Source organism: Nilaparvata lugens, chromosome 9, assembly GCF_014356525.2.
Source record: "Nilaparvata lugens isolate BPH chromosome 9, ASM1435652v1, whole genome shotgun sequence".
NCBI lineage: Eukaryota > Metazoa > Arthropoda > Insecta > Hemiptera > Delphacidae > Nilaparvata > Nilaparvata lugens.
Genome location: NC_052512.1, coordinates 44,786,846 through 44,814,810, shown reverse-complemented (window position 1 = coordinate 44,814,810; position 27,965 = coordinate 44,786,846). Strand labels below are relative to the sequence as shown.

Below are 27,965 nucleotides of genomic sequence, written 5' to 3'. Positions count from 1 at the left end.
TTCAGTTCAAGTTTGAAGTACTTGGCGTTTCAGAGCTTAGTTAGTCTTCAAACTGCAGTCTCCAAGTCTAGTTGGAGATATTTACTAGTAAAAATTTGAATTCTACTATCAATTTCATTTTTTCATAGTGAACATCTTTCTAACTAGAAGGGATAGTGGAGTAGAATTTCAATTGAATTTCTTTTCAAGTATATAGGTGCAGATTGTCGAGTAAAATTTTAATTTTCAATTTCTCTTTCAATTGATTTTCTCTAAAGGGCTGTTGTAAGTTGTTGAGAGATATTTCAATTTGAGTGTCACTTTCAATTTCAATTTCACTTTCAATTTCAATTTCACCTTCAATTTCAATTTCACCTTCAATTGAATTCCTCCCAATTTCACCTTCAATTTCAATTTCACCTGTCACTTTCACCTTCAATTGAATTTCTCCCGAAGACTAATATTATCTGAGACTGTTGATTGAATTACAACTCACTAAAATTCCCTTCAATCTCAATTTCACTTCATAGTAAAATGTCAGACAACCACTGGAAAGTGTCGATTGAAGAAGAATTCAACAAAAATCCCAACTTAAAAAAGGAGGACATTGAAAGTATCAAAAAATGGTTAAGTGGACAGGAGCATCTCCCGAAAATTGCAGGTAGGTGAAAAACAAAATTTATCAAAAAAATTTTCAACTTTATTTATGTATTTTATGTTGATTGTTCTACCCTTCCAGACAGATAAGGCTCAACTCACACTAACGCGAATAAGGTCTAGAAGAGACTGGACTCTAGTAGAGAGCATGTGAGGGGATCAGAATACAAGGGGTCCAAGAGACATTTTTCATTCTTTACTTTCCTTGCCCTATTACCATAGGTAAGGAAAGTATTGCTTTCCGAAAGAAATGAAGGTACCACAATTTCTAAATTTCTGTACGTTTCAAGGTCCCCTGAGTCCAAAAAAGTGTTTTTTTGCGTGTGTGTGTGTGTGTGTGTGTGTGTGTGTGTGTGTGTGTGTGTGTGTGTGTGTGTGTGTGTGTGTGTTTGTGTGTATTAGTGTATGTGCGTCTGTGGACGCATGAGATGATATCTCATCTCCCAATTAACGGAATGACTTGAAATTTGGAACTTAATGTCCTTACAATATAAGGATCCGACACGAACAATTTCGATCAAATGCAATTCAAGATGGCGGCTAAAATGGCGAAAATGTTGTCAAAAACAGGGTTTTTCGCGATTTTCTCGAAAACGGCTCCAACGATTTTGATCAAATTTATACCTACAATAGTCATCGATAAGCTCTATCAACTGCCACAAGTCCCATATCTGTAAAAATTTCAGGAGCTCCGCCCCATCTATGCAAAGTTTGATTTTAGATTCTCAATCATCAGGCTTCAGATACAATTTAAATAAAAAATTTCGAGTGGAAAAGATTGAGCATGAGAATCTCTACAATAATTAATGTTCAGTAACATTTTCACCTAAAATTAAAAATAAGCTCGAAATTCGAGAAAATTTGATTATCCAATTATTGCAAACTGTTGGCAACTGTTGATTCTATTGAGTGATTCACTATGAAGAGATAGCAGACCTCGTGTGTCTCCAGCGTTATTGCCCTGTCACCAGCTGGCTTAGATCTTTGTTTATTAGTAGACTTTAGTTGCGCGTGAACACTAGCGTCAGGTGATCAATTTTCATAACGGCAAGGAAAGTTGTGTGAGTGCGCCACACCAGATTTTACTCTATTATTGGCGTATGAAGGAGGCTCCTTTTTCTTTTTATAATATCCTTGAAATGCAAAATTTCTAAAGCTCCGCCAATTTATGTACATGCATAACAATATAATTATCTATAGTTATTATATTACAAATTACTTTTTCATATCATATACAGTTCAATAATTATTTTCTTAGTCTATATTATGTAGATTCATCTATAATTTTGCTGTATTGTAAGCCATTGTATATAAGTGTATAAGCCAGTATATATTGTAATCTACATAAATAAAGTACTCAATCAATCAATCAAATTAAATTTAACCTTGTTCAAGCCATGCCACCAAGCAAAAGATACTTCAAGAACTAATTATCGAACAAGATAATATTGCAATGAGGTCGTTAATGATTGTTCAATTGGTGGTAAATTTGATAGATTAGGTGTAACTAGACACAATGGAGTTCTGTTTGGTAAACAAGGGGTACAAGTGATACTTCTTATCACCATTTAACTGATAATTGAGAAAGGAGAGCAATTTGAGACATGAAACTGTACGTTTGATTTGGTAAAAGTATAGTGAATAAGTGAATATCTATATATATAAAAGCGAAATGGCACTCACTCACTGACTGACTGACTCACTCACTCACTCACTCACTCACTCACTCGCATAACTAAAAATCTACCGGACCAAAAACGTTCAAATTTGGTAGGTATGTTCAGTTGGCCCTTTAGAGGCGCACTAAGAAATCTTTTGGCGATATTTTAACTCTAAGGGTTGTTTTTAAGGGTTTAAAGTTCGTCTTTTAGCATATATATTCTTCTTCTCCCAATCTCTTAATTATAATTGACATTTCCATATCATATGTTACTATAGAACTATAATCTAGATAGAGTACCTCTTCGAAACAGTTGTTAACTGGCAACTAAATTGATAATTTTGTCAGGTTGGCATTAAGTTGAGTTGACTTTGTTAGGTTGGCACCAAGTTGAAGATTTGAATGCATTCATCGCGGAAAAATTGATTGGGCACTGCTACTTCAATCCTGGGAATATTATATTACTAGCCGTCAGGCTCGCTTCGCTCGCCATGTCCGTCTAGCCAGGGGGCTCCGCCCCCCTGGACCCCTGACTGGATCGTCCAAGAATGAGATCAGTAGGCTCACTTCGCTCGCCTGCATTTTTCATTTGGGCATTTTTATCATATGTTAGGACAATCCAGTCGGGGGTCCAGACTAAACGGCTGGCTAAACGGATAATTATTATAATGGTTTATCAATTAAAAAATGAAATCTATCATGAAACTCACCAAAAAAAGATTTCATAAAATGAAAAAGGACAGAGAAGCTACTTACCAAACACCAGAGAATAATATTGAATCAAGCTGGGTCAGAATCATTGACTTACCTAAAACAGAAGAGAAACTACATTAGCTTCTATTATGTTGAAAAAATAAAAACAATACATTTATAATAAAGCACACAATAAGACACTTTCAAATTATAATATACTAGTAGTTCTGTGAACAGTAGACCTCACGCAGTATTTTCATCCACAAGTACCTGATTGAAACTATAGACCTTATGGAAATACAGCAATAGACTGGCTTCTCCACACATCAGTCTATTCACTTGTCAGCTGATTTATGATGAATAATTCTATAGTCTGATTTTTACTCTAATATTGGCGTATGAAGACATTCCTTTTTCCTTTATATCATCCTAGAAATTCAAAATTTCCAAAAACCTTGTATATACGTCGACGCGCAATTAAACTAGGACTGAGTCGCCTAAGTATTACTACTTGTTTTACTGTGAAGTAAATTTCGATCCCGACCATTTTTGCAAAAATCTGGTGTGGCGCACTCACACAACTTTCCTTGCCGTTATGAAAATTGATCACCTGACGCTAGTGTAAAGGCGCATCTCAAGTCAAAGATCTGAGCCAGCTGGTGACAGGACAATAACGCTGGCGACATACGAGGTCTGCTATCTCTTCATGGTGAATCATTTAATAAAATCAACAGTTGCCAACAGTTTGCAATTGGATCTTCAATTTTAGATGAAAATGTTACTGGACATTAATTGCAGAGATTTTAATGCTCAATCTATTCCACTTGAATTTTTTCGTTTAAATTGTATCTAAAGCCTGATAATTGGGAATCTAAATCAAACTTTGCATAGATGGGGCGGTGCTCCTGAAATTTTTACAGATATGAGACTTGTGGCAGTCGATAGAGCTTATCGATGACTTTTCTAGGTATGAATTTGATCAAAATCGTTGGAGCCGTTTTCGAGAAAATCGCGAAAACCCTTTTTTTGACAACATTTTCGCCATTTCAGCCGCCATCTTGAATTTCATTTGATCGTAATTGTTCGTGTCGGATACTTATAGTGTAAGGACCTTAAGTTCTAAATTTCAAGTCATTCCGTTAATTGGGAGATGAGATATCGTGTACACAGACGCACATACACTCATACACACAACACACACACACCACACACACACACACACACAACACACACACACACACACACACACACACACACACACACACATATATATATATATATATATATATATATATATATATATAGAGCAATATCCAAAAACCACTTTTTTGGACTCAGGGGACCTTGAAACGTATAGAAATTTAGAAATTGGAGAACCTTAATTTTTTTCGGAAAGCAAGACTTTCCTTACCTATGGTAATAGGGCAAGGAAAGTAAAAATTCATGAAAAATGCAAATCTCCCAGATTTGATTGATATTCGGGCTATGAATAGAGGTTGTCCTAACAAGTGTTGTGCTATAATATGCGACGTTTTGCTACAATAAAGGGTGAGTTATTCACTCACAACATAAAATCTTTCTCCACTCTCAGATCAGAGAAATCACTCATCTTCAAATGCTTATAATAACTCAAGAATTGGAGTGAATTTCGCCAATGTGATGACGTCATATTGTTCCTGTCGTCTAATTCTATCTCTATCATTCCTGGGAGATTAATCATGTAAGTAAACATTAATTGGTTTTCTGTTGATTTTCCTGACTTTCAACAACTAAACCAAACATCAATTATTATAATGGTTTATCAATTAAAATATGAAATCTATCATAAAACTCACCAAAAAAAGATTTCATAAAATGGAAAAGGACAGAGAAGCTACTTACCAAACACCAGAGAATAATATTGAATCAAGCTGGGTCAGAATCATTGACTTACCTAAAACAGAAGAGAAACTACATTAGCTTCTATTATGTTGAAAAAATAAAAACAATAAATTTATAATAAAGCACACAATAAGACACTTTCAAATTATAATATACTAGTAGGTCTGTGAACAGTAGACCTCACGCAGTAATCTCATCCACAATTGTCTGATTGAAACTATAGACCTTATGGAAATACAGCAATCGACTGGCTTCTCCACACATCTGTGTAATCACTTGTCAGCTGATTTATGATGAATAATTCTATAGTCTGATTTTTACTCTAATATTGGCGTATGAAGGAGGCTCCTTTTTCCTTTTATATTATCCTTGAAATGCTAATAATTTGATGTAAACAGCTATATGCTACTATCATCAAAAGCTTACCGAGTTGAAAGCATAGAAAAGTCAGGAGAAAATATTATGCTACTTCGAGTTATCAATTGCATGCCTCACTGCATGAAATTGATAATCTACTCGGCAGCTGATTTATGATGAATAATTCTATAGTCTGATTTTTACTGTAATAAAGGAGGCTCCTTCTTTCTCCTTTTATATTATCCTTGAAATGCAAAATTTCCAAAAACCTTGTATATACATCGACGCGCAATTAAACAAGGAACATACCTGTCAAATTACATGAAAATCTATTACCGCGTTTCGCCGTAAATGCGCAACATTTAAACATTAAGAGAAATGCCAAACCGTCGACTTGAATCTTAGACCTTACTTCGCTCGGTCAATTATTTATATAGAAAAACAAAACACAAATACCAAGTACATTCACTTTTAGGCCCGGTTGCACAAACGTCTGTTAATTTCAAATCCCGATAAATGATAGCATAAGAAGATATGCCATGGATTGTGGAAATCATTCAAAGTTTGAAGTTTTGTATCAAATTATGGTGTTGTGTATCCAGTTGAGATGATACTGTATCATATCGTGTTGGTACTGTATCGTTTATGGTGATATGGCATAAACTATATATTGCAAATGTGAGTGTTAACTGAAGCCGATAGTCCTAGTAGTTGTTTTTGGTGAAGCTATGTGATGCTGGTAGTCTCTCATACTGTGCCCTTCTTACACTCTTACACTCCCAACAACACACTAATAATAGACAGTGTATAGGGTGTCTATGTTGCAAATGTGAGTGTTAACTGAAGCCGATAGTCCTAGTAGTTGTTTTTGGTGAAGCTATGTGACGCTGGTAGTCTCTCATACTGTGCCCTTCTTACACTCTTACACTCCCAACAACACACTAATAATAGACAGTGTATAGGGTGTCTATGTTGCAAATGTGAGTGTTAACTGAAGCCGATAGCCCTAGTAGTTGTTTTTGTGAAGCTATGTGACGCTGGTAGTCTCTCATACTGTGCCCTTCTTACACTCTTACACTCCCAACAACACACTAATATAGACAGTGTATAGGGTGTCTATGTTGCAAATGTGAGTGTTAACTGAAGCCGATAGTCCTAGTAGTTGTTTTTGGTGAAGCTATGTGACGCTGGTAGTCTCTCATACTGTGCCCTTCTCACACTCTTACACTCCCAACAACACATCTCAAGTCAAAGATCTGAGCCAGCTGGTGACAGGACAATAACGCTGGCGACATACGAGGTCTGCTATCTCTTCATGGTGAATCATTTAATAAAATCAACAGTTGCCAACAGTTTGCAATTGGATCTTCAATTTTAGATGAAAATGTTACTGGACATTAATTGCAGAGATTTTAATGCTCAATCTATTCCACTTGAATTTTTTCGTTTAAATTGTATCTAAAGCCTGATAATTGGGAATCTAATCAAACTTTGCATAGATGGGGCGGTGCTCCTGAAATTTTTACAGATATGAGACTTGTGGCAGTCGATAGAGCTTATCGATGACTTTTCTAGGTATGAATTTGATCAAAATCGTTGGAGCCGTTTTCGAGAAAATCGCGAAAACCCTTTTTTGACAACATTTTCGCCATTTCAGCCGCCATCTTGAATTTCATTTGATCGTAATTGTTCGTGTCGGATACTTATAGTGTAAGGACCTTAAGTTCTAAATTTCAAGTCATTCCGTTAATTGGGAGATGAGATATCGTGTACACAGACGCACATACACTCATACACACAACACACACCACACACACACACACACACACACACACACACACACACACACACACACACACACATATATTATATATATATATATATATATATATATATATATATATATATATATAGAGCAATATCCAAAAACCACTTTTGGACTCAGGGGACCTTGAAACGTATAGAAATTTAGAAATTGGAGAACCTTAATTTTTTCGGAAAGCAAGACTTTCCTTACCTATGGTAATAGGGCAAGGAAAGTAAAAATTCATGAAAAATGCAAATCTCCCAGATTTGATTGATATTCGGGCTATGAATAGAGGTTGTCCTAACAAGTGTTGTGCTATAATATGCGACGTTTTGCTACAATAAAGGGTGAGTTATTCACTCACAACATAAAATCTTTCTCCACTCTCAGATCAGAGAAATCACTCATCTTCAAATGCTTATAATAACTCAAGAATTGGAGTGAATTTCGCCAATGTGATGACGTCATATTGTTCCTGTCGTCTAATTCTATCTCTATCATTCCTGGGAGATTAATCATGTAAGTAAACATTAATTGGTTTTCTGTTGATTTTCCTGACTTTCAACAACTAAACCAAACATCAATTATTATAATGGTTTATCAATTAAAATATGAAATCTATCATAAAACTCACCAAAAAAGATTTCATAAAATGGAAAAGGACAGAGAAGCTACTTACCAAACACCAGAGAATAATATTGAATCAAGCTGGGTCAGAATCATTGACTTACCTAAAACAGAAGAGAAACTACATTAGCTTCTATTATGTTGAAAAAATAAAAACAATAAATTTATAATAAAGCACACAATAAGACACTTTCAAATTATAATATACTAGTAGGTCTGTGAACAGTAGACCTCACGCAGTAATCTCATCCACAATTGTCTGATTGAAACTATAGACCTTATGGAAATACAGCAATCGACTGGCTTCTCCACACATCTGTGTAATCACTTGTCAGCTGATTTATGATGAATAATTCTATAGTCTGATTTTACTCTAATATTGGCGTATGAAGGAGGCTCCTTTTTCCTTTTATATTATCCTTGAAATGCTAATAATTTGATGTAAACAGCTATATGCTACTATCATCAAAAGCTTACCGAGTTGAAAGCAGAAAAAAGTCAGGAGAAAATATTATGCTACTTCGAGTTATCAATTGCATGCCTCACTGCATGAAATTGATAATCTACTCGGCAGCTGATTTATGATGAATAATTCTATAGTCTGATTTTTACTGTAATAAAGGAGGCTCCTTCTTTCTCCTTTTATATTATCCTTGAAATGCAAAATTTCCAAAAACCTTGTATATACATCGACGCGCAATTAAACAAGGAACATACCTGTCAAATGACATGAAAATCTATTACCGCGTTTCGCCGTAAATGCGCAACATTTAAACATTAAGAGAAATGCCAAACCGTCGACTTGAATCTTAGACCTTACTTCGCTCGGTCAATTATTTATATAGAAAAAAAAACACAAATACCAAGTACATTCACTTTTAGGCCCGTTGCACAAACGTCTGTTAATTCAAATCCCGATAAATGGGAATCTAAATCAAACTTTGCATAGATGGGGCGGTGCTCCTGAAATTTTTACAGATATGAGACTTGTGGCAGTCGATAGAGCTTATCGATGACTTTTCTAGGTATGAATTTGATCAAAATCGTTGGAGCCGTTTTCGAGAAAATCGCGAAAACCCTTTTTTGACAACATTTTCGCCATTTCAGCCGCCATCTTGAATTCATTTGATCGTAATTGTTCGTGTCGGATACTTATAGTGTAAGGACCTTAAGTTCTAAATTTCAAGTCATTCCGTTAATTGGGAGATGAGATATCGTGTACACAGACGCACATACACTCATACACACAAAACACACACACACACACCACACACACACACACACACACCACACACACACACACACACACACATATATTATATATATATATATATATATATATATATATAGAGCAATATCCAAAAACCACTTTTGGACTCAGGGGACCTTGAAACGTATAGAAATTTAGAAATTGGAGAACCTTAATTTTTTCGGAAAGCAAGACTTTCCTTACCTATGGTAATAGGGCAAGGAAAGTAAAAATTCATGAAAAATGCAAATCTCCCAGATTTGATTGATATTCGGGCTATGAATAGAGGTTGTCCTAACAAGTGTTGTGCTATAATATGCGACGTTTTGCTACAATAAAGGGTGAGTTATTCACTCACAACATAAAATCTTTCTCCACTCTCAGATCAGAGAAATCACTCATCTTCAAATGCTTATAATAACTCAAGAATTGGAGTGAATTTCGCCAATGTGATGACGTCATATTGTTCCTGTCGTCTAATTCTATCTCTATCATTCCTGGGAGATTAATCATGTAAGTAAACATTAATTGGTTTTCTGTTGATTTTCCTGACTTTCAACAACTAAACCAAACATCAATTATTATAATGGTTTATCAATTAAAATATGAAATCTATCATAAAACTCACCAAAAAAGATTTCATAAAATGGAAAAGGACAGAGAAGCTACTTACCAAACACCAGAGAATAATATTGAATCAAGCTGGGTCAGAATCATTGACTTACCTAAAACAGAAGAGAAACTACATTAGCTTCTATTATGTTGAAAAAATAAAAACAATAAATTTATAATAAAGCACACAATAAGACACTTTCAAATTATAATATACTAGTAGGTCTGTGAACAGTAGACCTCACGCAGTAATCTCATCCACAATTGTCTGATTGAAACTATAGACCTTATGGAAATACAGCAATCGACTGGCTTCTCCACACATCTGTGTAATCACTTGTCAGCTGATTTATGATGAATAATTCTATAGTCTGATTTTACTCTAATATTGGCGTATGAAGGAGGCTCCTTTTTCCTTTTATATTATCCTTGAAATGCTAATAATTTGATGTAAACAGCTATATGCTACTATCATCAAAAGCTTACCGAGTTGAAAGCATAGAAAAGTCAGGAGAAAATATTATGCTACTTCGAGTTATCAATTGCATGCCTCACTGCATGAAATTGATAATCTACTCGGCAGCTGATTTATGATGAATAATTCTATAGTCTGATTTTTACTGTAATAAAGGAGGCTCCTTCTTTCTCCTTTTATATTATCCTTGAAATGCAAAATTTCCAAAAACCTTGTATATACATCGACGCGCAATTAAACAAGGAACATACCTGTCAAATTACATGAAAATCTATTACCGCGTTTCGCCGTAAATGCGCAACATTTAAACATTAAGAGAAATGCCAAACCGTCGACTTGAATCTTAGACCTTACTTCGCTCGGTCAATTATTTATATAGAAAAAAAAAACAAATACCAAGTACATTCACTTTTAGGCCCGGTTGCACAAACGTCTGTTAATTTCAAATCCCGATAAATGATAGCATAAGAAGATATGCCATGGATTGTGGAAATCATTCAAAGTTTGAAGTTTTGTATCAAATTATGGTGTGTGTATCCAGTTGAGATGATACTGTATCATATCGTGTTGGTACTGTATCGTTTATGGTGATATGGCATAAACTATATATTGCAAATGTGAGTGTTAACTGAAGCCGATAGTCCTAGTAGTGTTTTTGGTGAAGCTATGTGATGCTGGTAGTCTCTCATACTGTGCCTTCTTACACTCTTACACTCCAACAACACACTAATAATAGACAGTGTATAGGGTGTCTATGTTGCAAATGTGAGTGTTAACTGAAGCCGATAGTCCTAAATTTCAAGTCATTCCGTTAATTGGGAGATGAGATATCGTGTACACAGACGCACATACACTCATACACACAAAACACACACACACACACACCACACACACACACACACACACACACACACACACACACACCAATATATATATATATATATATATATATATATATATAGAGCAATATCCAAAAACCACTTTTTGGACTCAGGGGACCTTGAAACGTATAGAAATTTAGAAATTGGAGAACCTTTTTTTTCGGAAAGCAAGACTTTCCTTACCTATGGTAATAGGGCAAGGAAAGTAAAAATTCATGAAAAATGCAAATCTCCCAGATTTGATTGATATTCGGGCTATGAATAGAGGTTGTCCTAACAAGTGTTGTGCTATAATATGCGACGTTTGCTACAATAAAGGGTGAGTTATTCACTCACAACATAAAATCTTTCTCCACTCTCAGATCAGAGAAATCACTCATCTTCAAATGCTTATAATAACTCAAGAATTGGAGTGAATTTCGCCAATGTGATGACGTCATATTGTTCCTGTCGTCTAATTCTATCTCTATCATTCCTGGGAGATTAATCATGTAAGTAAACATTAATTGGTTTTCTGTTGATTTTCCTGACTTTCAACAACTAAACCAAACATCAATTATTATAATGGTTTATCAATTAAAATATGAAATCTATCATAAAACTCACCAAAAAAAGATTTCATAAAATGGAAAAGGACAGAGAAGCTACTTACCAAACACCAGAGAATAATATTGAATCAAGCTGGGTCAGAATCATTGACTTACCTAAAACAGAAGAGAAACTACATTAGCTTCTATTATGTTGAAAAAATAAAAACAATAAATTTATAATAAAGCACACAATAAGACACTTTCAAATTATAATATACTAGTAGGTCTGTGAACAGTAGACCTCACGCAGTAATCTCATCCACAATTGTCTGATTGAAACTATAGACCTTATGGAAATACAGCAATCGACTGGCTTCTCCACACATCTGTGTAATCACTTGTCAGCTGATTTATGATGAATAATTCTATAGTCTGATTTTACTCTAATATTGGCGTATGAAGGAGGCTCCTTTTTCCTTTTATATTATCCTTGAAATGCTAATAATTTGATGTAAACAGCTATATGCTACTATCATCAAAAGCTTACCGAGTTGAAAGCATAGAAAAGTCAGGAGAAATATTATGCTACTTCGAGTTATCAATTGCATGCCTCACTGCATGAAATTGATAATCTACTCGGCAGCTGATTTATGATGAATAATTCTATAGTCTGATTTTTACTGTAATAAAGGAGGCTCCTTCTTTCTCCTTTTATATTATCCTTGAAATGCAAAATTTCCAAAAACCTTGTATATACATCGACGCGCAATTAAACAAGGAACATACCTGTCAAATTCATGAAAATCTATTACCGCGTTTCGCCGTAAATGCGCAACATTTAAACATTAAGAGAAATGCCAAACCGTCGACTTGAATCTTAGACCTTACTTCGCTCGGTCAATTATTTATATAGAAAAAAAAACACAAATACCAAGTACATTCACTTTTAGGCCCGGTTGCACAAACGTCTGTTAATTTCAAATCCCGATAAATGATAGCATAAGAAGATATGCCATGGATTGTGGAAATCATTCAAAGTTTGAAGTTTTGTATCAAATTATGGTGTTGTGTATCCAGTTGAGATGATACTGTATCATATCGTGTTGGTACTGTATCGTTTATGGTGATATGGCATAAACTATATATTGCAAATGTGAGTGTTAACTGAAGCCGATAGTCCTAGTAGTTGTTTTTGGTGAAGCTATGTGATGCTGGTAGTCTCTCATACTGTGCCTTCTTACACTCTTACACTCCAACAACACACTAATAATAGACAGTGTATAGGGTGTCTATGTTGCAAATGTGAGTGTTAACTGAAGCCGATAGTCCTAGTAGTTGTTTTTGGTGAAGCTATGTGACGCTGGTAGTCTCTCATACTGTGCCCTTCTTACACTCTTACACTCCCAACAACACACTAATAATAGACAGTGTATAGGGTGTCTATGTTGCAAATGTGAGTGTTAACTGAAGCCGATAGCCCTAGTAGTTGTTTTTGGTGAAGCTATGTGACGCTGGTAGTCTCTCATACTGTGCCCTTCTTACACTCTTACACTCCCAACAACACACTAATAATAGACAGTGTATAGGGTGTCTATGTTGCAAATGTGAGTGTTAACTGAAGCCGATAGTCCTAGTAGTTGTTTTTGGTGAAGCTATGTGACGCTGGTAGTCTCTCATACTGTGCCCTTCTCACACTCTTACACTCCCAACAACACACTAATAATAGACAGTGTATAGGGTGTCTATGTTGCAAATGTGAGTGTTAACTGAAGCCGATAGTCCTAGTAGTTGTTTTTGGTGAAGCTATGTGACGCTGGTAGTCTCTCATACTGTGCCCTTCTTACACTCCCAACAACACACTAATAATAGACAGTGTATAGGGTGTCTATGTTGCAAATGTGAGTGTTAACTGAAGCCGATAGTCCTAGTAGTTGTTTTTGGTGAAGCTATGTGACGCTGGTAGTCTCTCATACTGTGCCCTTCTCACACTCTTACACTCCCAACAACACACACTCCCAACAACACACTAATAATAGACAGTGTATAGGGTGTCTATGTTGCAAATGTGAGTGTTAACTGAAGCCGATAGTCCTAGTAGTTGTTTTTGGTGAAGCTATGTGACGCTGGTAGTCTCTCATACTGTGCCTTCTTACACTCTTACACTCCAACAACACACACTCCCAACAACACACTAATAATAGACAGTGTATAGGGTGTCTATGTTGCAAATGTGAGTGTTAACTGAAGCCGATAGTCCTAGTAGTTGTTTTTGGTGAAGCTATGTGACGCTGGTAGTCTCTCATACTGTACCCTTCTTACACTCTTACACTCCCAACAACATACTAATAATAGACAGTGTATAGGGTGTCTATGTTGCAAATGTGAGTGTTAACTGAAGCCGATAGTCCTAGTAGTTGTTTTTGGTGAAGCTATGTGACGCTGGTAGTCTCTCATACTGTGCCCTTCTTACACTCTTACACTCCCAACAACACACTAATAATAGACAGTGTATAGGGTGTCTATGTTGCAAATGTGAGTGTTAACTGAAGCCGATAGTCCTAGTAGTGTTTTTGGTGAAGCTATGTGACGCTGGTAGTCTCTCATACTGTGCCCTTCTCACACTCTTACACTCCCAACAACACACTAATAATAGACAGTGTATAGGGTGTCTATGTTGCAAATGTGAGTGTAACTGAAGCCGATAGTCCTAGTAGTTGTTTTTGGTGAAGCTAGTGACGCTGGTAGTCTCTCATACTGTACCCTTCTTACACTCTTACACTCCCAACAACATAATAATAGACAGTGTATAGGGTGTCTATGTTGCAAATGTGAGTGTTACTGAAGCCGATAGTCCTAGTAGTTGTTTTTGGTGAAGCTATGTGACGCTGGTAGTCTCTCATACTGTGCCCTTCTTACACTCTTACACTCCCAACAACACACTAATAATAGACAGTGTATAGGGTGTCTATGTTGCAAATGTGAGTGTTAACTGAAGCCGATAGTCCTAGTAGTTGTTTTTGGTGAAGTTATGTGACGCTGGTAGTCTCTCATACTGTGCCCTTCTTACACTCTTACACTCCCAACAACACACTAATAATAGACAGTGTATAGGTGTCTATGTTGCAAATGTGAGTGTTAACTGAAGCCGATAGTCCTAGTAGTTGTTTTTGGTGAAGTTATGTGACGCTGGTAGTCTCTCATACTGTGCCCTTCTTACACTCTTACACTCCCAACAACACACTAATAATAAACAGTAGTCGACAGTAATCGGAGAAGAAATTTGCAACATAAACTACCTATACCAAGAATAAATCCTCTTATGCTATATTTTCTCTATGGTATCACCATAAATGATACAGTATCAACACAATATGATACAGTATCATCTCAACTTGATACACAACACCATAATTTGATACAAAACTTCCAAACTTTGGATGAATCCTACAAACCATGACATATCTTCTCATGCTATCTTTTGTCCATTCTATCACCATAAATGATAGAGTATCAACAGAATATGATACAGTATCACCATAATATGATACAGTATCATCTCAACTTTATACACAACACCATAATTTGATACAAAACTTCCAAACTTTGGATGAATTCTACAAACCATGACATATCTTCTCATGCTATCTTTTGTCTATGCTGTCACCATAAATGATAGAGTATCAACAGAATATGATACAGTATCACCATGATATCATACAGTATCATCTCAACTTGATACACAACACCATAATTTGATACAAAACTTTCAAACTTTGGATGAATCCTACAAACCATGACATATCTTCCCATGCTATCTTTTGTCTATCTATTCTATCACCATAAATGATAGAGTATCAACACAATATGATACAGTATCACCATAATATGATACAGTATCATCTCAACTTGATACACAACACAATAATTTGATACAAAACTTCCAAACTTTGGATGAATCCTACAAACCATGACATATCTTCTCATGCTATCTTTTCTCTATGCTAATTAATTATGTTTCAGATCACAGCATAGTCATGTTCCTCCACGCAACCAGATTCGACGTGAATCGAACCCAAGAAGTGATCGACCTCCATTTCACCTACAGAACTCTGATGAAGGATATCTTCACGGAGAGAGACCCTGACGGTGAAGATATACAGAAAATTATGACTTGCTGGTAAATAAAAATCAATAATTATGTACCATCATATTTTTCTATTTTATTTATTTGTTACCATAGTCAGGTCCACGTTATAATGGCAGTGGAGAAAGATAGGAGAACAACGTTGCCGATAATAACTGGTAGTTCTGTGAACAGTGGACCTCACGCAGTATTCTCATCCACAAGTACCAGATTGAAACTATAGACCTCATGGAAATACAGCAATAGACTGGTTTCTCCACACATCTGTGTAATCACTTGTCAGCTAATTTATGATGAATTATTCTATAGTCTGATTTTTACTCTAATATTGGTGTATGAAGGAGGCTCCTTTTTCCTTTTATATTGTCCTTGAAATGCAAAATTTCCAAAAACCTTGTATATACGTCGACGCGCAATTAAAAAAGGAACATACCTGTCAAATTTCATGAAAATCTATTACCGCTTTTCGCCGTAAATGCGCAACATTATAAACATTTAAACATCAAGAGAAATGCCAAACCGTCGACTTGAATCTTAGACCTCACTTCGCTCGGTCAATAATGCTTCCAACTCGGGCTGACCTGTTGCCAGTATGTCATGAAGGAGATTAGCTTTTGATGTTAGCATATTTTTGATACACCAACCCCAACAGCCATTTGCCGTTTTCACACCGATATCTCGCCGACACGACATTCAGACAGGATTTACTCCGATGGACAGTATAAGAGGAGGCTGTGGTTTATAACTACGCTAGGTCTACTGTTCACAGAACTTCCAGTTCTATCATAGATTACACATATTTATCCATGTATTTAAATCTATTTATCTATTTATTTTCAGTCGCACAGTCATATTGCCAGAAAAGGATAATCAAGGAAACTACATCCTGTGGTCAAACATGTTTGACTCAGATTTGAAGAAATTTAAATTTGCTTCAGCTGGTAAATTGAACATAATGACGTCAGACGTTCTGCAATTGAATGAAGGAACAATACCTGGAGTGGTTTATGTGTATGACGTCAAGAATATGGGACTTTCGCATCTATTGAGTACACCCATCAAAGTTTTAAGGCACTATGTCATATATGGACAGGTGAGTACAATCTATATATATAAAAGCGAAATGGCACTCACTCACTCACTCACTCACTCACTCACTCACTCACTCGCAGAACTAAAAATCTACCGGACCAAAAACGTTCAAATTTGGTAGGTATGTTCAGTTGGCCCTTTAGAGGCGCACTAAGAAATCTTTTGGCAATATTTTAACTCTAAGGGTGGTTTTAAGGGTTTAAAGTTCGTCTTTTAGCATGTATATTCTTCTTATTCTCTTAATTATAATTGAAAAATGTTCATACCATATGTTAATATAAAACTATAATTTAGAGAGAGTACCTCTTCGAAACAGTTGTTAACTGGTAACTAAATTAATAATTTTTCGCCCCACTTGGATGTAATGAGCTGGTTTTCGTGCGTCATATGGAGGCCGAAAATGATTGTTTTCTTACCAGGCCCGGTAAAAGTTTTACGGCCCTAGGGCTGTAAAATAACCTTGAAGTCAGCTGATTCTGATTTGATGTGAACGTGTTCACAAAATGGTTTATGAAATGGAATCAGTTTATGCTTCTAGAATTGAATAGGTATTCTGAAATAAGATACTATCATTTTATTTGGATGAATAAAATACAGATAAGATATATATTATTAACTATTCAAATTCAATTTTCTGAGCAGGATAGAACTTCTAACCTGAACTTCCGAAGTCAATGACAACAAGCATTGTTGACATTGACATTCAGATTGGCCAAATTTCAAGTGTGCTAAAACAGCTGATCAAAAAACTTCTCATTATTTGTGTTTATTATTCAAGAATCAAAACATTTATAATAATATCATCTTATTGTCATTTGGAAGAATAAAAAGTATAAACTCAACCTCTTACATAATTGAACATAATCTTCTAGGTTATTTAGACAAATCAGAATAAAAAATAAAAACACTTGGACAATTTCCTGATATTCAGATTACCGGTACCTCAGATTTGCTAGAACTATGACCTTCCTGTTTTGCTTTCAGAAGTGCCTAATAAACAATAATTATTCTCATATTTATATTGTTTATTTTTCTGTGTTGCGAAAAATAACGTTCTCACCATGGGCAAAAATGTTTTTCTCCGGCTCTCAATCTTTTCTAGTCCTCGGCCTACGGCCTCGGAAAAGTCTCATTTTCGACCCTACGTGCAAAATATACTATTGTCAGGTTGGCATTAAGTTGAGTTGACTTTGTTAGGTTGGCACCAAGTTGAAGATTGAAATGCATTTATCGCGGATCGGACACTGCTACTTCAATCAGAGCTATTCCTGGGAATATTATGTTACTAGCCGTCAGGCTCGCTTCGCTCGCCATATCCGTTTAGCCAGACGTTTAATCTGGACCCCCCTGGCTAGACGGATATGGCGAGCGAAGCGAGCCTGACGGCTAGTTTAGAATATAATCTGAAATTGTATTTTTCTTCTTCTTCTTCTTCTTCATCATCTCCTCCTCTTTCCTGAAAAGAATTGTCTTCCTGTGCAATTTTCTTCGAATTTATCTTCTACTCCAAAACAAACTGCCTTCTTCTGCTTATTCTCCTGCTTCCTGTTTCCTCCTCCTCCTTCTCCTCTTCTTCTTCTTCTTCTTCTTCCTTTTTCTTCTTCTGTTGTATTCTTCATTTTCATTTCCTCAATTGTCTTCTATTTCTTCTATTTTTCCTCCAAAATCTTCATCTTCTTCATCTATCACTTATCCCGTCTTCTCCGTCTATTTCTCCTCCTCATCCTCTTCATTCCTCTTCTTCATCTTTTTCTTCTTCTTCTGCCTTCTCCATTATTCGCTTCGTCGATAAATTGTCTTCTAAATCAAAATTTTCATTCTCCCACTTATGCTGTCTTCTCCAGCTACTTCTCCTCCTCCTCCTCCTCCTCCTCTTCTCCTTCTTCCTCTTCTTCTATTTTTTTCTTCTTCTCCTGTATTCTTCATTTTCTTTTTCTCAATTGTCTTCTATTTCTGATTTTTCCTCCAAAATCTTCTTCTTCTTCTATCACTTATCCCGTCTTCTCCTTCTATTTCTCCTCCTCATCTTCTTCCTTCTCCTTCTTCTACTACTACTTCGCTTCGTCTTCTTCTCCTTCTCCTTCTCCTTCTTCTTCTTTCATCTTCTTCTTCTTCTTCTTCTTCTTCTTCTTCTTCTTCTTCTTCTTCTTCTTCTTCTTCTTCTTCTTCTTCTATCACTCATCCCGTCTTCTCCTTCTATTTCTCCTTCTCATCCTCTTCTTTCTCCTTCTTCTTCTTCTTCTTCTTCTTCTTCTTCTTCTTCTTCTTCTTCTTCTTCTTCTTCTTGTGAATAAATAAATTCTTCTTGTATTACAGGAATCGTCGCCCTTCCCTGTGAAAGCCATTCACTTCATCAACACAAATCCTGTTATGGATAAACTAATAAACCTTGTCAAACCCCTGATAAAATCACATGTTTGGAAAATCGTAAGTGTTCAACAATTAATTACTAATTATCATTATTCTAATAATTAATATAATTAATTCGCTCCTATTCTTGAGTTATAAGCATTTGAAAATGGGTGATTTCTGTGATCTGAGAATGTAGGTAAGATGCAATGTTTCAGTGAATAACTCAACCTCTATTGTAGCGAAACATCTCATATTATGGCTGTGCAAAGGCTAAAAATAAACTTTTCCTACAGTTACGTTGAAAAGTGGCCATTGCTGCACTGATTACAGAACGCAAGAATCACTTTTCCGCTCTAGTGCGGGAAAAATTTTTCTGCACTCCAGATTGCAACATGGCAACGCAAAATCCTTAGTAGTTATATGGAGCAACAGTGCAGCAAAATCAAAATGAAGTTGGTAACAGTGACTGCTGTGGCTGCTATAGTGAGCAGAGGTGCAACCAAGCAAACGCGCTAATTATTATTCATTATATATTATAACCAAGGACAACGAGGACTTTAGGATTTTAGGATTAAGGTTTTTATCAATAATAAAATTACACAGAAAAACATTTGATGCATTTCAGGCAATTTTACCCATAATTACCCACTTTTCATATTCAGTGGTAACTGTAGGAAAAACTTAATGTGAAATACGTGCGCAAAGTTCCTCTGCTGCACTCAAGAAACCATTCCGCCCTCGCCTACGGCTCGGGCGTAAACGTTTCTTTCGGTGCAGCAAAGTGGCACTTTGCGCACAAGTTGCACAAATAACTATTCTACTCGTGATATTTCTTCAATTTTTCCGATTTGTATATCATCAAGCTATCAAAATGAAAAGGCTCTCCCAGCAAAACATTTTTTTTCGATCATTACTTTTTGAGATATGAGCGACTGAAGTTTTAATTTTTGGGACAGAACATTTCAAATTCGTTACGATATAAATCCATGAGATTTAGAGGATGAATTCTTCATGGTATTGTTGATCTAGTAAAACAAAAATTCTCTAAAAATAACGATTTTCGAGAAAGTTATGCAATTAACCAAAACTAACTCAACTAAAAGTTATTTTTAGTAAATTGAATAACTATCTTAGAAATTGAAATTTTAGAAAATACAGGTTTATTGATGTAATATCAACTGTTCATTCTCATTCAAAATGATCAATTATATTTTATTAAGTAAGAAATGATATTTTTCGATAATTCAATAATGAATTTTCATAATTAAGATGAAATATTTTGTTAATTTATTATTAATTCTACAATGTTAAAAGACGATCTGGCAACAAAGCAAAGCGAGAAAGAGATAGCGCAATATGCTTTGTTGATCTATAGACAAGGATAGCAATACCATTGTAATTCAAACACTGCCATTATAACGTGGACCTCACAATACAATGTATTTCGAGTTCATGCTGTTTGTAGAAATATTTTTCCTTGTAAAAATTTCAATTAATAAAAATATAGGTAACTCATTTTAAAATTGTTTCAAATTACAATATTTTTGTTTAAGTTTCTTGTTATAAATTTCAATTATATTTTCGATTACAGCAATTCTTTCACTCCAATATGGAAACTCTATATCAACATATTCCAAAAGAGGTGATACCTGAGGAATACGGAGGCAATGCCCCGCATACTAGTGAGTTAGCAGGTAATTATCTATAATAGTTATTTGTGCAACTAGTGCGCAAAGTGTCAGTTTGCTGCACCGAAAGAAACGTTTACGCCCGAGCCGTAGGCGAGGGCGGAATGGTTTCTTGAGTGCAGCAGAGTAACTTTGCGCACGTATTTCACATTAAGTTTTTCCTACAGTTACCATTGAATATGAAAAGTGGGTAATTATGGGTAAAATTGCCTGAAATGCATCAAATGTTTGTGTGTGTGATGCTGTTATTGATAAAAACCTTAATTTATTGTCAATTGAATAAAATGTTGTCCTTGGTTATATATCTAATACTAATAATTAGCGCGTTTTGCTTGGTTGCACCTCTGCTCATATAGCAGCCACAGCAGTCACTGTTTACCAACTTCATTTTGATTTTGCTGCACTGTTGCTCCATATAACCTACTAAGTATTTTGCGTTGCCATGTTGCAAATCTGGAGTGCAGAAAAATTTTTCCCGCACTAGAGCGGAAAAGTGATTCTTTGCGTTCTGTAATCAGTGCAGCAATGGCCACTTTTCAACGTAACTGTAGGAAAAATATATTAACTATAATCTATAATAACATAAAGGAAAGAACTGGCTTATACACGTAGGGGATAGGAAATTCACGAATGACGCATCATCACGTCTCAACTACTCAACTCATTAACTTGACATTTTGCATACTTGTAGTACTGTGAACAGTAAATCTCACGCAGTTTTCTCATCCACAAGTATCTGAAGTCACCTGTTCTAGTTGATTCAATTGAATCATAAAGCTGCGTACACATATTCGTGCTTCCAACCCGCACCGAGCACGCTCCTCCCTCGTACCGCCCTCGTACCACCATCGAACCACAGTCGCACCGCCCACGCACCCATCATGAACGTTACGGAAGATGTTAGATCTTCTCGCGTTCCCCGGTCGAACCACTGTTGCTCCCCGGTCGATCATCAATCGCTCTGCTGGAGTGACGTTCGGTTGCGGAGCAGAGCGACAGTCTGTACGCACCTTAATAATTTACTCTTAAAAACTGTTATTTGTTTTCTCCAAGATCAAAAACTCACTTATATAATTATTTTAATAAACTCAGTTCATGTTTTAATTTGTATCCCATATGATTAATGAATAATCCACTTGTCAGCTGATCGATTATGAATAATTCTATAGTATGATTGATCCTATCTTCAAAGTAGATTTTATATAGTGATATCAGAGTATGGAGGAATTCCTTTTCTTTTCATATTATCCTTAAAATGCAAAATTTCCAAAAACCTTGTGTATACATCGACGCGCAGTTGAAAAAGGAATATTCCTACCAAATCTCATAGAATTCTACCAACGCGTTTGGCCGTAATCGCGTTACATACAGACAGACAAAAGAAAATCCGAGTTGAAACATAGACCTCACTAAGTTCGGTCAATAAATTCTCAATTTACCGAGGAAGGTTTTAGGCCTGTTTAGAATTCTTCAAGATTTCATTACATCAAGTTTTCAGATTGTCTAGTTTCCAATTAGACCCTTGTGCAGCACGGGTTACTTGCCAGTCTATAATATAATGGCAGGGCAGTGACAAGACAGAGAATCGGCAACGCTATCTCATGATATATAATGAACTAGCCGTCAGGCTCGCTTCGCTCGCCATATCCGTCTACCCCCGACTGGATCATCCAAGAATGAGATCAGCAAACTCGCTTCGCTCGCCTGCATTTTTCATTTGAGCATTTTTACATATGCTAGAACAATCTAGTCGGGGGTCCAGACTAAACGTCTGGCTAAAACGGATATGGCGAGCGAAGCGAGCCTGACGCTAGTAATATAATATTCCCAGGATTGAAGTACGTGCCCAATCAATTTTTCCGCGATAAATTCATTTAAATCTTCAACTGCGTGCCAACCTAACAAAGTCAACTCAACTTAATGCCAACCTGAACAAAATTATTAATTTAGTTGCCAGTTAACACTGTTTCGAAGAGGTACTCTATCTAGATTATAGTTCTATAGTAACATATTGATATGGAAATTCATCATAATTAAGAGATTGGGAGAAGAAGAATATACATGCTAAAAGACGAACTTTAAAAACCTTAAAAACAACCCTTAGAGTTAAAATATTGCCAAAAGATTTCTTAGTGCGCCTCTAAAGGGCCACTAAACATACCTACCAATTTGAACGTTTTTGGTCCGGTAGATTTTTAGTTAGGCGCGTGAGTGAGTGAGTGAGTGAGTGAGTGAGTGAGTGAGTGAGTCAGTCAGTCAGTCAGTGAGTGAGTGCCATTTCGCTTTTATATATATAGATTTTAGTAAACTCAGTTCACGTTTTAATTTGTATCCCATATGATTAATGAATAATCCACTTGTCAGCTGATCGATTATGAATAATTCTATAGTATGATTGATCCTATCTTCAAAGTAGATGATATATAGTGATATCAGAGTATGGAGGAATCCCTTTTCTTTCAATATTATCCTTAAAATGCAAAATTTCAAAAAACCTTGTGTATACATCGACGCGCAGTTGAAAAAGGAATATTCCTGCCAAATCTCATAGAATTCTATCAACGCGTTTGGCCGTAATCGCGTTACATACAGACAGACAAAAGAAAATCCGAGTTGAAACATAGACCTCACTAAGTTCGGTCAATAAATTCTCAATTTACCGAGGAAGGTTTTAGGCCTGTTTAGAATTCTTCAAGATTTCATTACATCAAGTTTTCAGACTGTCTAGTTTCCAATTAGACCCTTGTGCAGCACGGGTTACTTGCCAGTCTATAATATAATGGCAGGGCAGTGACAAGACAGAGAATCGGCAACGCTATCACATGATATATAATGAAGGAAAGAACTGGCTTATACACGTAGGGGATAGGAAATTCACGAATGACGCATCATCACTATGGTATCACCATGAATGATACAGTATCCCCACGATATGATACAGTATCATCTCACCTTGATACACAACATCATCACGTCTCAACTACTCAACTCATTAACTTGAAATTTCTGCATACAGTTTCAAAATTTACCGAGGATGGTTATAGGCCTATTTTAGATTCTTCAAGTTTTCATTACGTCAAGTTTCTAATTCTAAAGTTTGGTTTGGGTCCAGCAAAATAATTACTCTAATATGTGAATATTTCTTATTTTGATGAAAATAATGTGAAATATTCCATCTATGTTTGGTTTTGAAGCATCTAAATTTGAAAATCTACTTTGAGAAAATAATAAAGACTGAGGTTTTTGTGAAGTGAACAACTACAAGAATTGACCTATTTTGGACTACGTGTACTGTCTGAAACCTTATCTAAATTTGGGAGAGGAATAGCACAAGGTTACCTTATTTTTACTTTCCTTTGCCTATTACCATAGGTAAGGAAAGTATTGCTTTCCGAAAAAAATTAAGGTACCGTACCCTAATTTCAAGTTTTCTATACGTTTCAAGGACCCCTGAGCCCAAAAACATGATTTTAGGGTGTTGGTATGTGTGTGTGTTGTGTGTGTGTGTGTGTGTGTGTGTTGTGTGGTGTGTGTGTGTGTGTGTGTGTGTGTGTGTGTGTGTGTTGTGTGTGTGGTGTGTGTGTGTGTGTTGTGTGTGTGTGGTGTGTGTGTGTGTTGTGTTGTGTGTGTTGTTGTGTGTGGTGGTGTGTGTGTGTTGTGTGTTGTGTGTGTGTGTGTGTTGTGTGTGTGTGTGTTGTGTGTGTGTGTGTGTGTGTTGTGTGTGTGTGTGTGGTGTGTGTGTGTGTGTGTATGTGTTATGTGTGTGTGTGTGTGTGTGTGTGTGTGTGTGTGTGTGTGGTGTGTGTGTATGTGTGTGTGTGTGTATGTGCGTCTGTGGACACGATATCTCATCTCCTAATCAACGGAATGACTTGAAATTTGAAACTCGAAGTCCTTACACTATAAGGATCCGACACGAACAATTTCGATTAAATGCGTTTCAAGATGGCGGCTAAAATGGCGAAAATATTGTCAAAAATGGGGTTTTCGCGATTTTCTCGAAAACGGCTCCAACGATTTCGATTAAAGTTATACCTGGAATAGTCATCGATAAGCTCTATCAACTACCACATTCCCATATCTGTAAAAATTTCAGGAGCTCCGCACCATCAATGCAGATAGATTCCCAATTATCAGGCTTCAGATACAATTGAAACAGAAAAAAATCAAGTGGAGTAGATTGAGCATGAAAATCTCTACAATTAATGTTCAGTAACATTTTTACCTAAAATTAAAAATAAGCTCGAAATTCGAGAAAATGTGATTATCCAATTGCAAACTGTTGGCAACTGTTGATTCTATTAAATAATGATTCACTATGAAGAGATAGTAGACCTCATTTTATGTCTCCAGCGTTATTTTCCTGTCACCAGCTGGCTCAAATATTTGAATAGTAGACCTGAGATGCGCGGGAACACTAGCGTCAGGTGATCAATTTTCATAACGGCAAGGAAAGTAGTGTGAGTGTGCCACACCAGATTTTTTTGGACTACGTGTACTGTAACCTTATCTAAATTTGGGAGAGGAATGCACAAGAATACCTTATTTTTTTCTCTCCCTATCATTTTAATGATGCACTTATTGTATGAATCAATGAAGAATATAGAATAATTTGACCATTGAAGAGCACGGAATAGAAGGCTAGTATAAAAATATGATTATTTATTTCTCCAATAGAATATACACTCCCAACAACACAGTAATAATAGACAGTAGTCGACAGTAATCGGAGAAGATATTTGCTACATGAACGACCAATACACCATGGGATATCTTATCATCCTATATTCTCCCTATGCTAACACCATAAATTATACAGTATCACCACACATGATACAGTATCAACACAATAAGAAACAGTATCATCTCAACTTGATACACAACACCATAATTTTTATAAAAAATTTTCAAACTTTCACCATGGGATAACTTCTTATCCCATATTCTCTCTATACCATAAATTATACAGTATCACCACACATGATACAGTATCAACACAATATGATACAGTATCATCTCAACTTGATATACAACACCATAATTTTATACCACCATGGGTAATCTTCTCATCCTATATTCTCCCTATGCTAACACCATAAATTATACAGTATCACCACACATGATACAGTATCGACACAATATGATACAGTATCATCTCAACTTGATACACAACACCATAATTTGATACAAAACTTTCAAACTTTCACCATGGGAAAACTTCTTATCCCATATTCTCTCTATGCTAACACCATAAATTATACAGTATCACCACACATGATACAGTATCGACACAATATGATACAGTATCATCTCAACTTGATACACACCACCATAATTTGATACAAAACTTTCAAACTTTCACCGTGGGATAACTTCGTATCCCATATTCTCTCTATGCTATCACCATAAATTATATAGTATCACCACACATGATACAGTATCAACACAATATGATACAGTATCATCTCAACTTGATACACACCACCATAATTTGATACAAAACTTTCAAACTTTCACCGTGGGATAACTTTATATCCCATATTCTCTCTATGCTAACACCATAAATTATACAGTATCAACACATGATACAGTATCAACACAATATGATACAGTATAATCTCAACTTGATACACACCACCATAATTTGATACAAAACTTTCAAACTTTCACCATGGGATAACTTCTTATCCCATATTCTCTCTATGCTATCACCATAAATTATACAGTATCATCACACATGATACAGTATCAACACAATATGATACAGTATCATCTCAACTTGATACACACCACCATAATTTGATACAAAGCTTTCAAACTTTCACCATGGGATAACTTCTTATCCCATATTCTCTCTATGCTAACACCATAAATTATACAGTATCACCACACATGATACAGTATCAACACAATATGATACAGTATCATCTCAACTTGATACACACCACAATAATTTGATACAAAACTTTCAAACTTTCATCATGGGATAACATCTTATCCCATATTCTCTCTATGCTATCACCATAAATTATACAGTATCACCACACATGATACAGTATCAACACAATATGATACAGTATCATCTCAACTTGATACACACCACGATAATTTGATACGAAATTTCTAAACTTTGAATGAATTCTAGAAACCATGGCATATCTTCTTATGCTATATTTTCTCTATGTTATCAACACAAAATGATACAGTATCAACACAATATGATACAATATAGACAAAATATGATACAGTATCAACACAATACGATACAGTATCATTTCAACTTGATACACAACACCATAATTTGATACAAAACTTCCAAACTTTGAATGTATTCAACAAAGCATGTCATATCTTCTTATGCTATATTTTCTCTATGTTATCATCACAAAATGATACAATATTAACATAATATGATACAGTATCAACACAATACGATACAGTATCATCTCAACTTGATACACAACACCATAATTTGATACAGAACTTCCAAACTTTGAATGAATTCTACAAACCATGGCATATCTTCTTATGCTGTCTTTTCTCTAAGATTCTACTTCATCACATATGATTTTCTCCTTGTTTTATTTCAGAGAAAAACCTGGAGGAGATGAGAAAATACAGGGAATGGTTTCTGGAAGAAGAGACAATAAGAGTTGACGAATCTAAACGGATAGACAAGAAAAAAAGTGAGCAATTGGCCAACAATTTCAAGAAAATGGAGCTCGACTAATGAAAACTTTGGAAAAGAAAACGTGGCAACTATGCCCTCCTATCTTTTTCTCTGGCTTTGGAACGTGGAGCTTTAACCATAATATAGTATGCTGAGTATTTTATAGAATAGAGTATATTTTAGATATACTTGTATTTTTTATAGAGTATTTTATAGAATTTTATAGTTATTATATAGAATAGAATTATAGTACCCTCTGAAATGAATACTAAGATAATAGAAAAAATAAAAATGAAAAAAAATTTACATTATCATTCAAATTGATATTTTAATTTTTAATTTTATAAATAGAAGATAGTAGCCCCAAATCTATACATTACTAACTATATAATATCATAGAGAAACAATAGCATAAGTAGATATCCCATGTTATAGGGCGTTTATGTCGCAACTTTTACTGTTATCTCAAGCCGATTACTGTCGATTATTGTCGATTTTTACTGTTTTGTTGGGGTGAGAATGTATGAACGGCACATATGAGAGACTACCAGCGTCATTTATATTCTAAAAACACAGCTGACAGAGTAATAAAAAGAATGGACCAACTAGCA

General features: G+C 35.5%; 2 protein-coding genes across 5 annotated transcripts in view; one reads left to right on the top strand and one right to left on the bottom strand.

The window, feature by feature from the left end:
• Nucleotides 1–27,965, bottom strand: part of LOC111063758 (dmX-like protein 2) — a 478,861-nt gene that overhangs the window by 127,831 nt on the left and 323,065 nt on the right. The window lies entirely within an intron of this gene.
• Nucleotides 16–27,912, top strand: LOC111061984 (clavesin-1). Of its 4 annotated transcripts, none has more exons than XM_039435961.1 (7): nucleotides 16–127; nucleotides 510–640; nucleotides 15,429–15,585; nucleotides 16,393–16,645; nucleotides 18,961–19,071; nucleotides 20,588–20,690; nucleotides 27,275–27,912. In XM_039435961.1, exons 2-7 carry the CDS (start codon nucleotides 514–516, stop codon nucleotides 27,412–27,414), a joined length of 891 nt encoding a protein of 296 aa, XP_039291895.1. In that variant the 5' UTR covers nucleotides 16–127; nucleotides 510–513; the 3' UTR covers nucleotides 27,415–27,912. The 4 variants fall into 4 exon arrangements, with proteins under 4 accessions (XP_039291895.1, XP_039291894.1, XP_039291897.1 ...); XM_039435960.1 differs by having other exon boundaries at nucleotides 42–210; nucleotides 436–640; XM_039435963.1 differs by having other exon boundaries at nucleotides 48–87.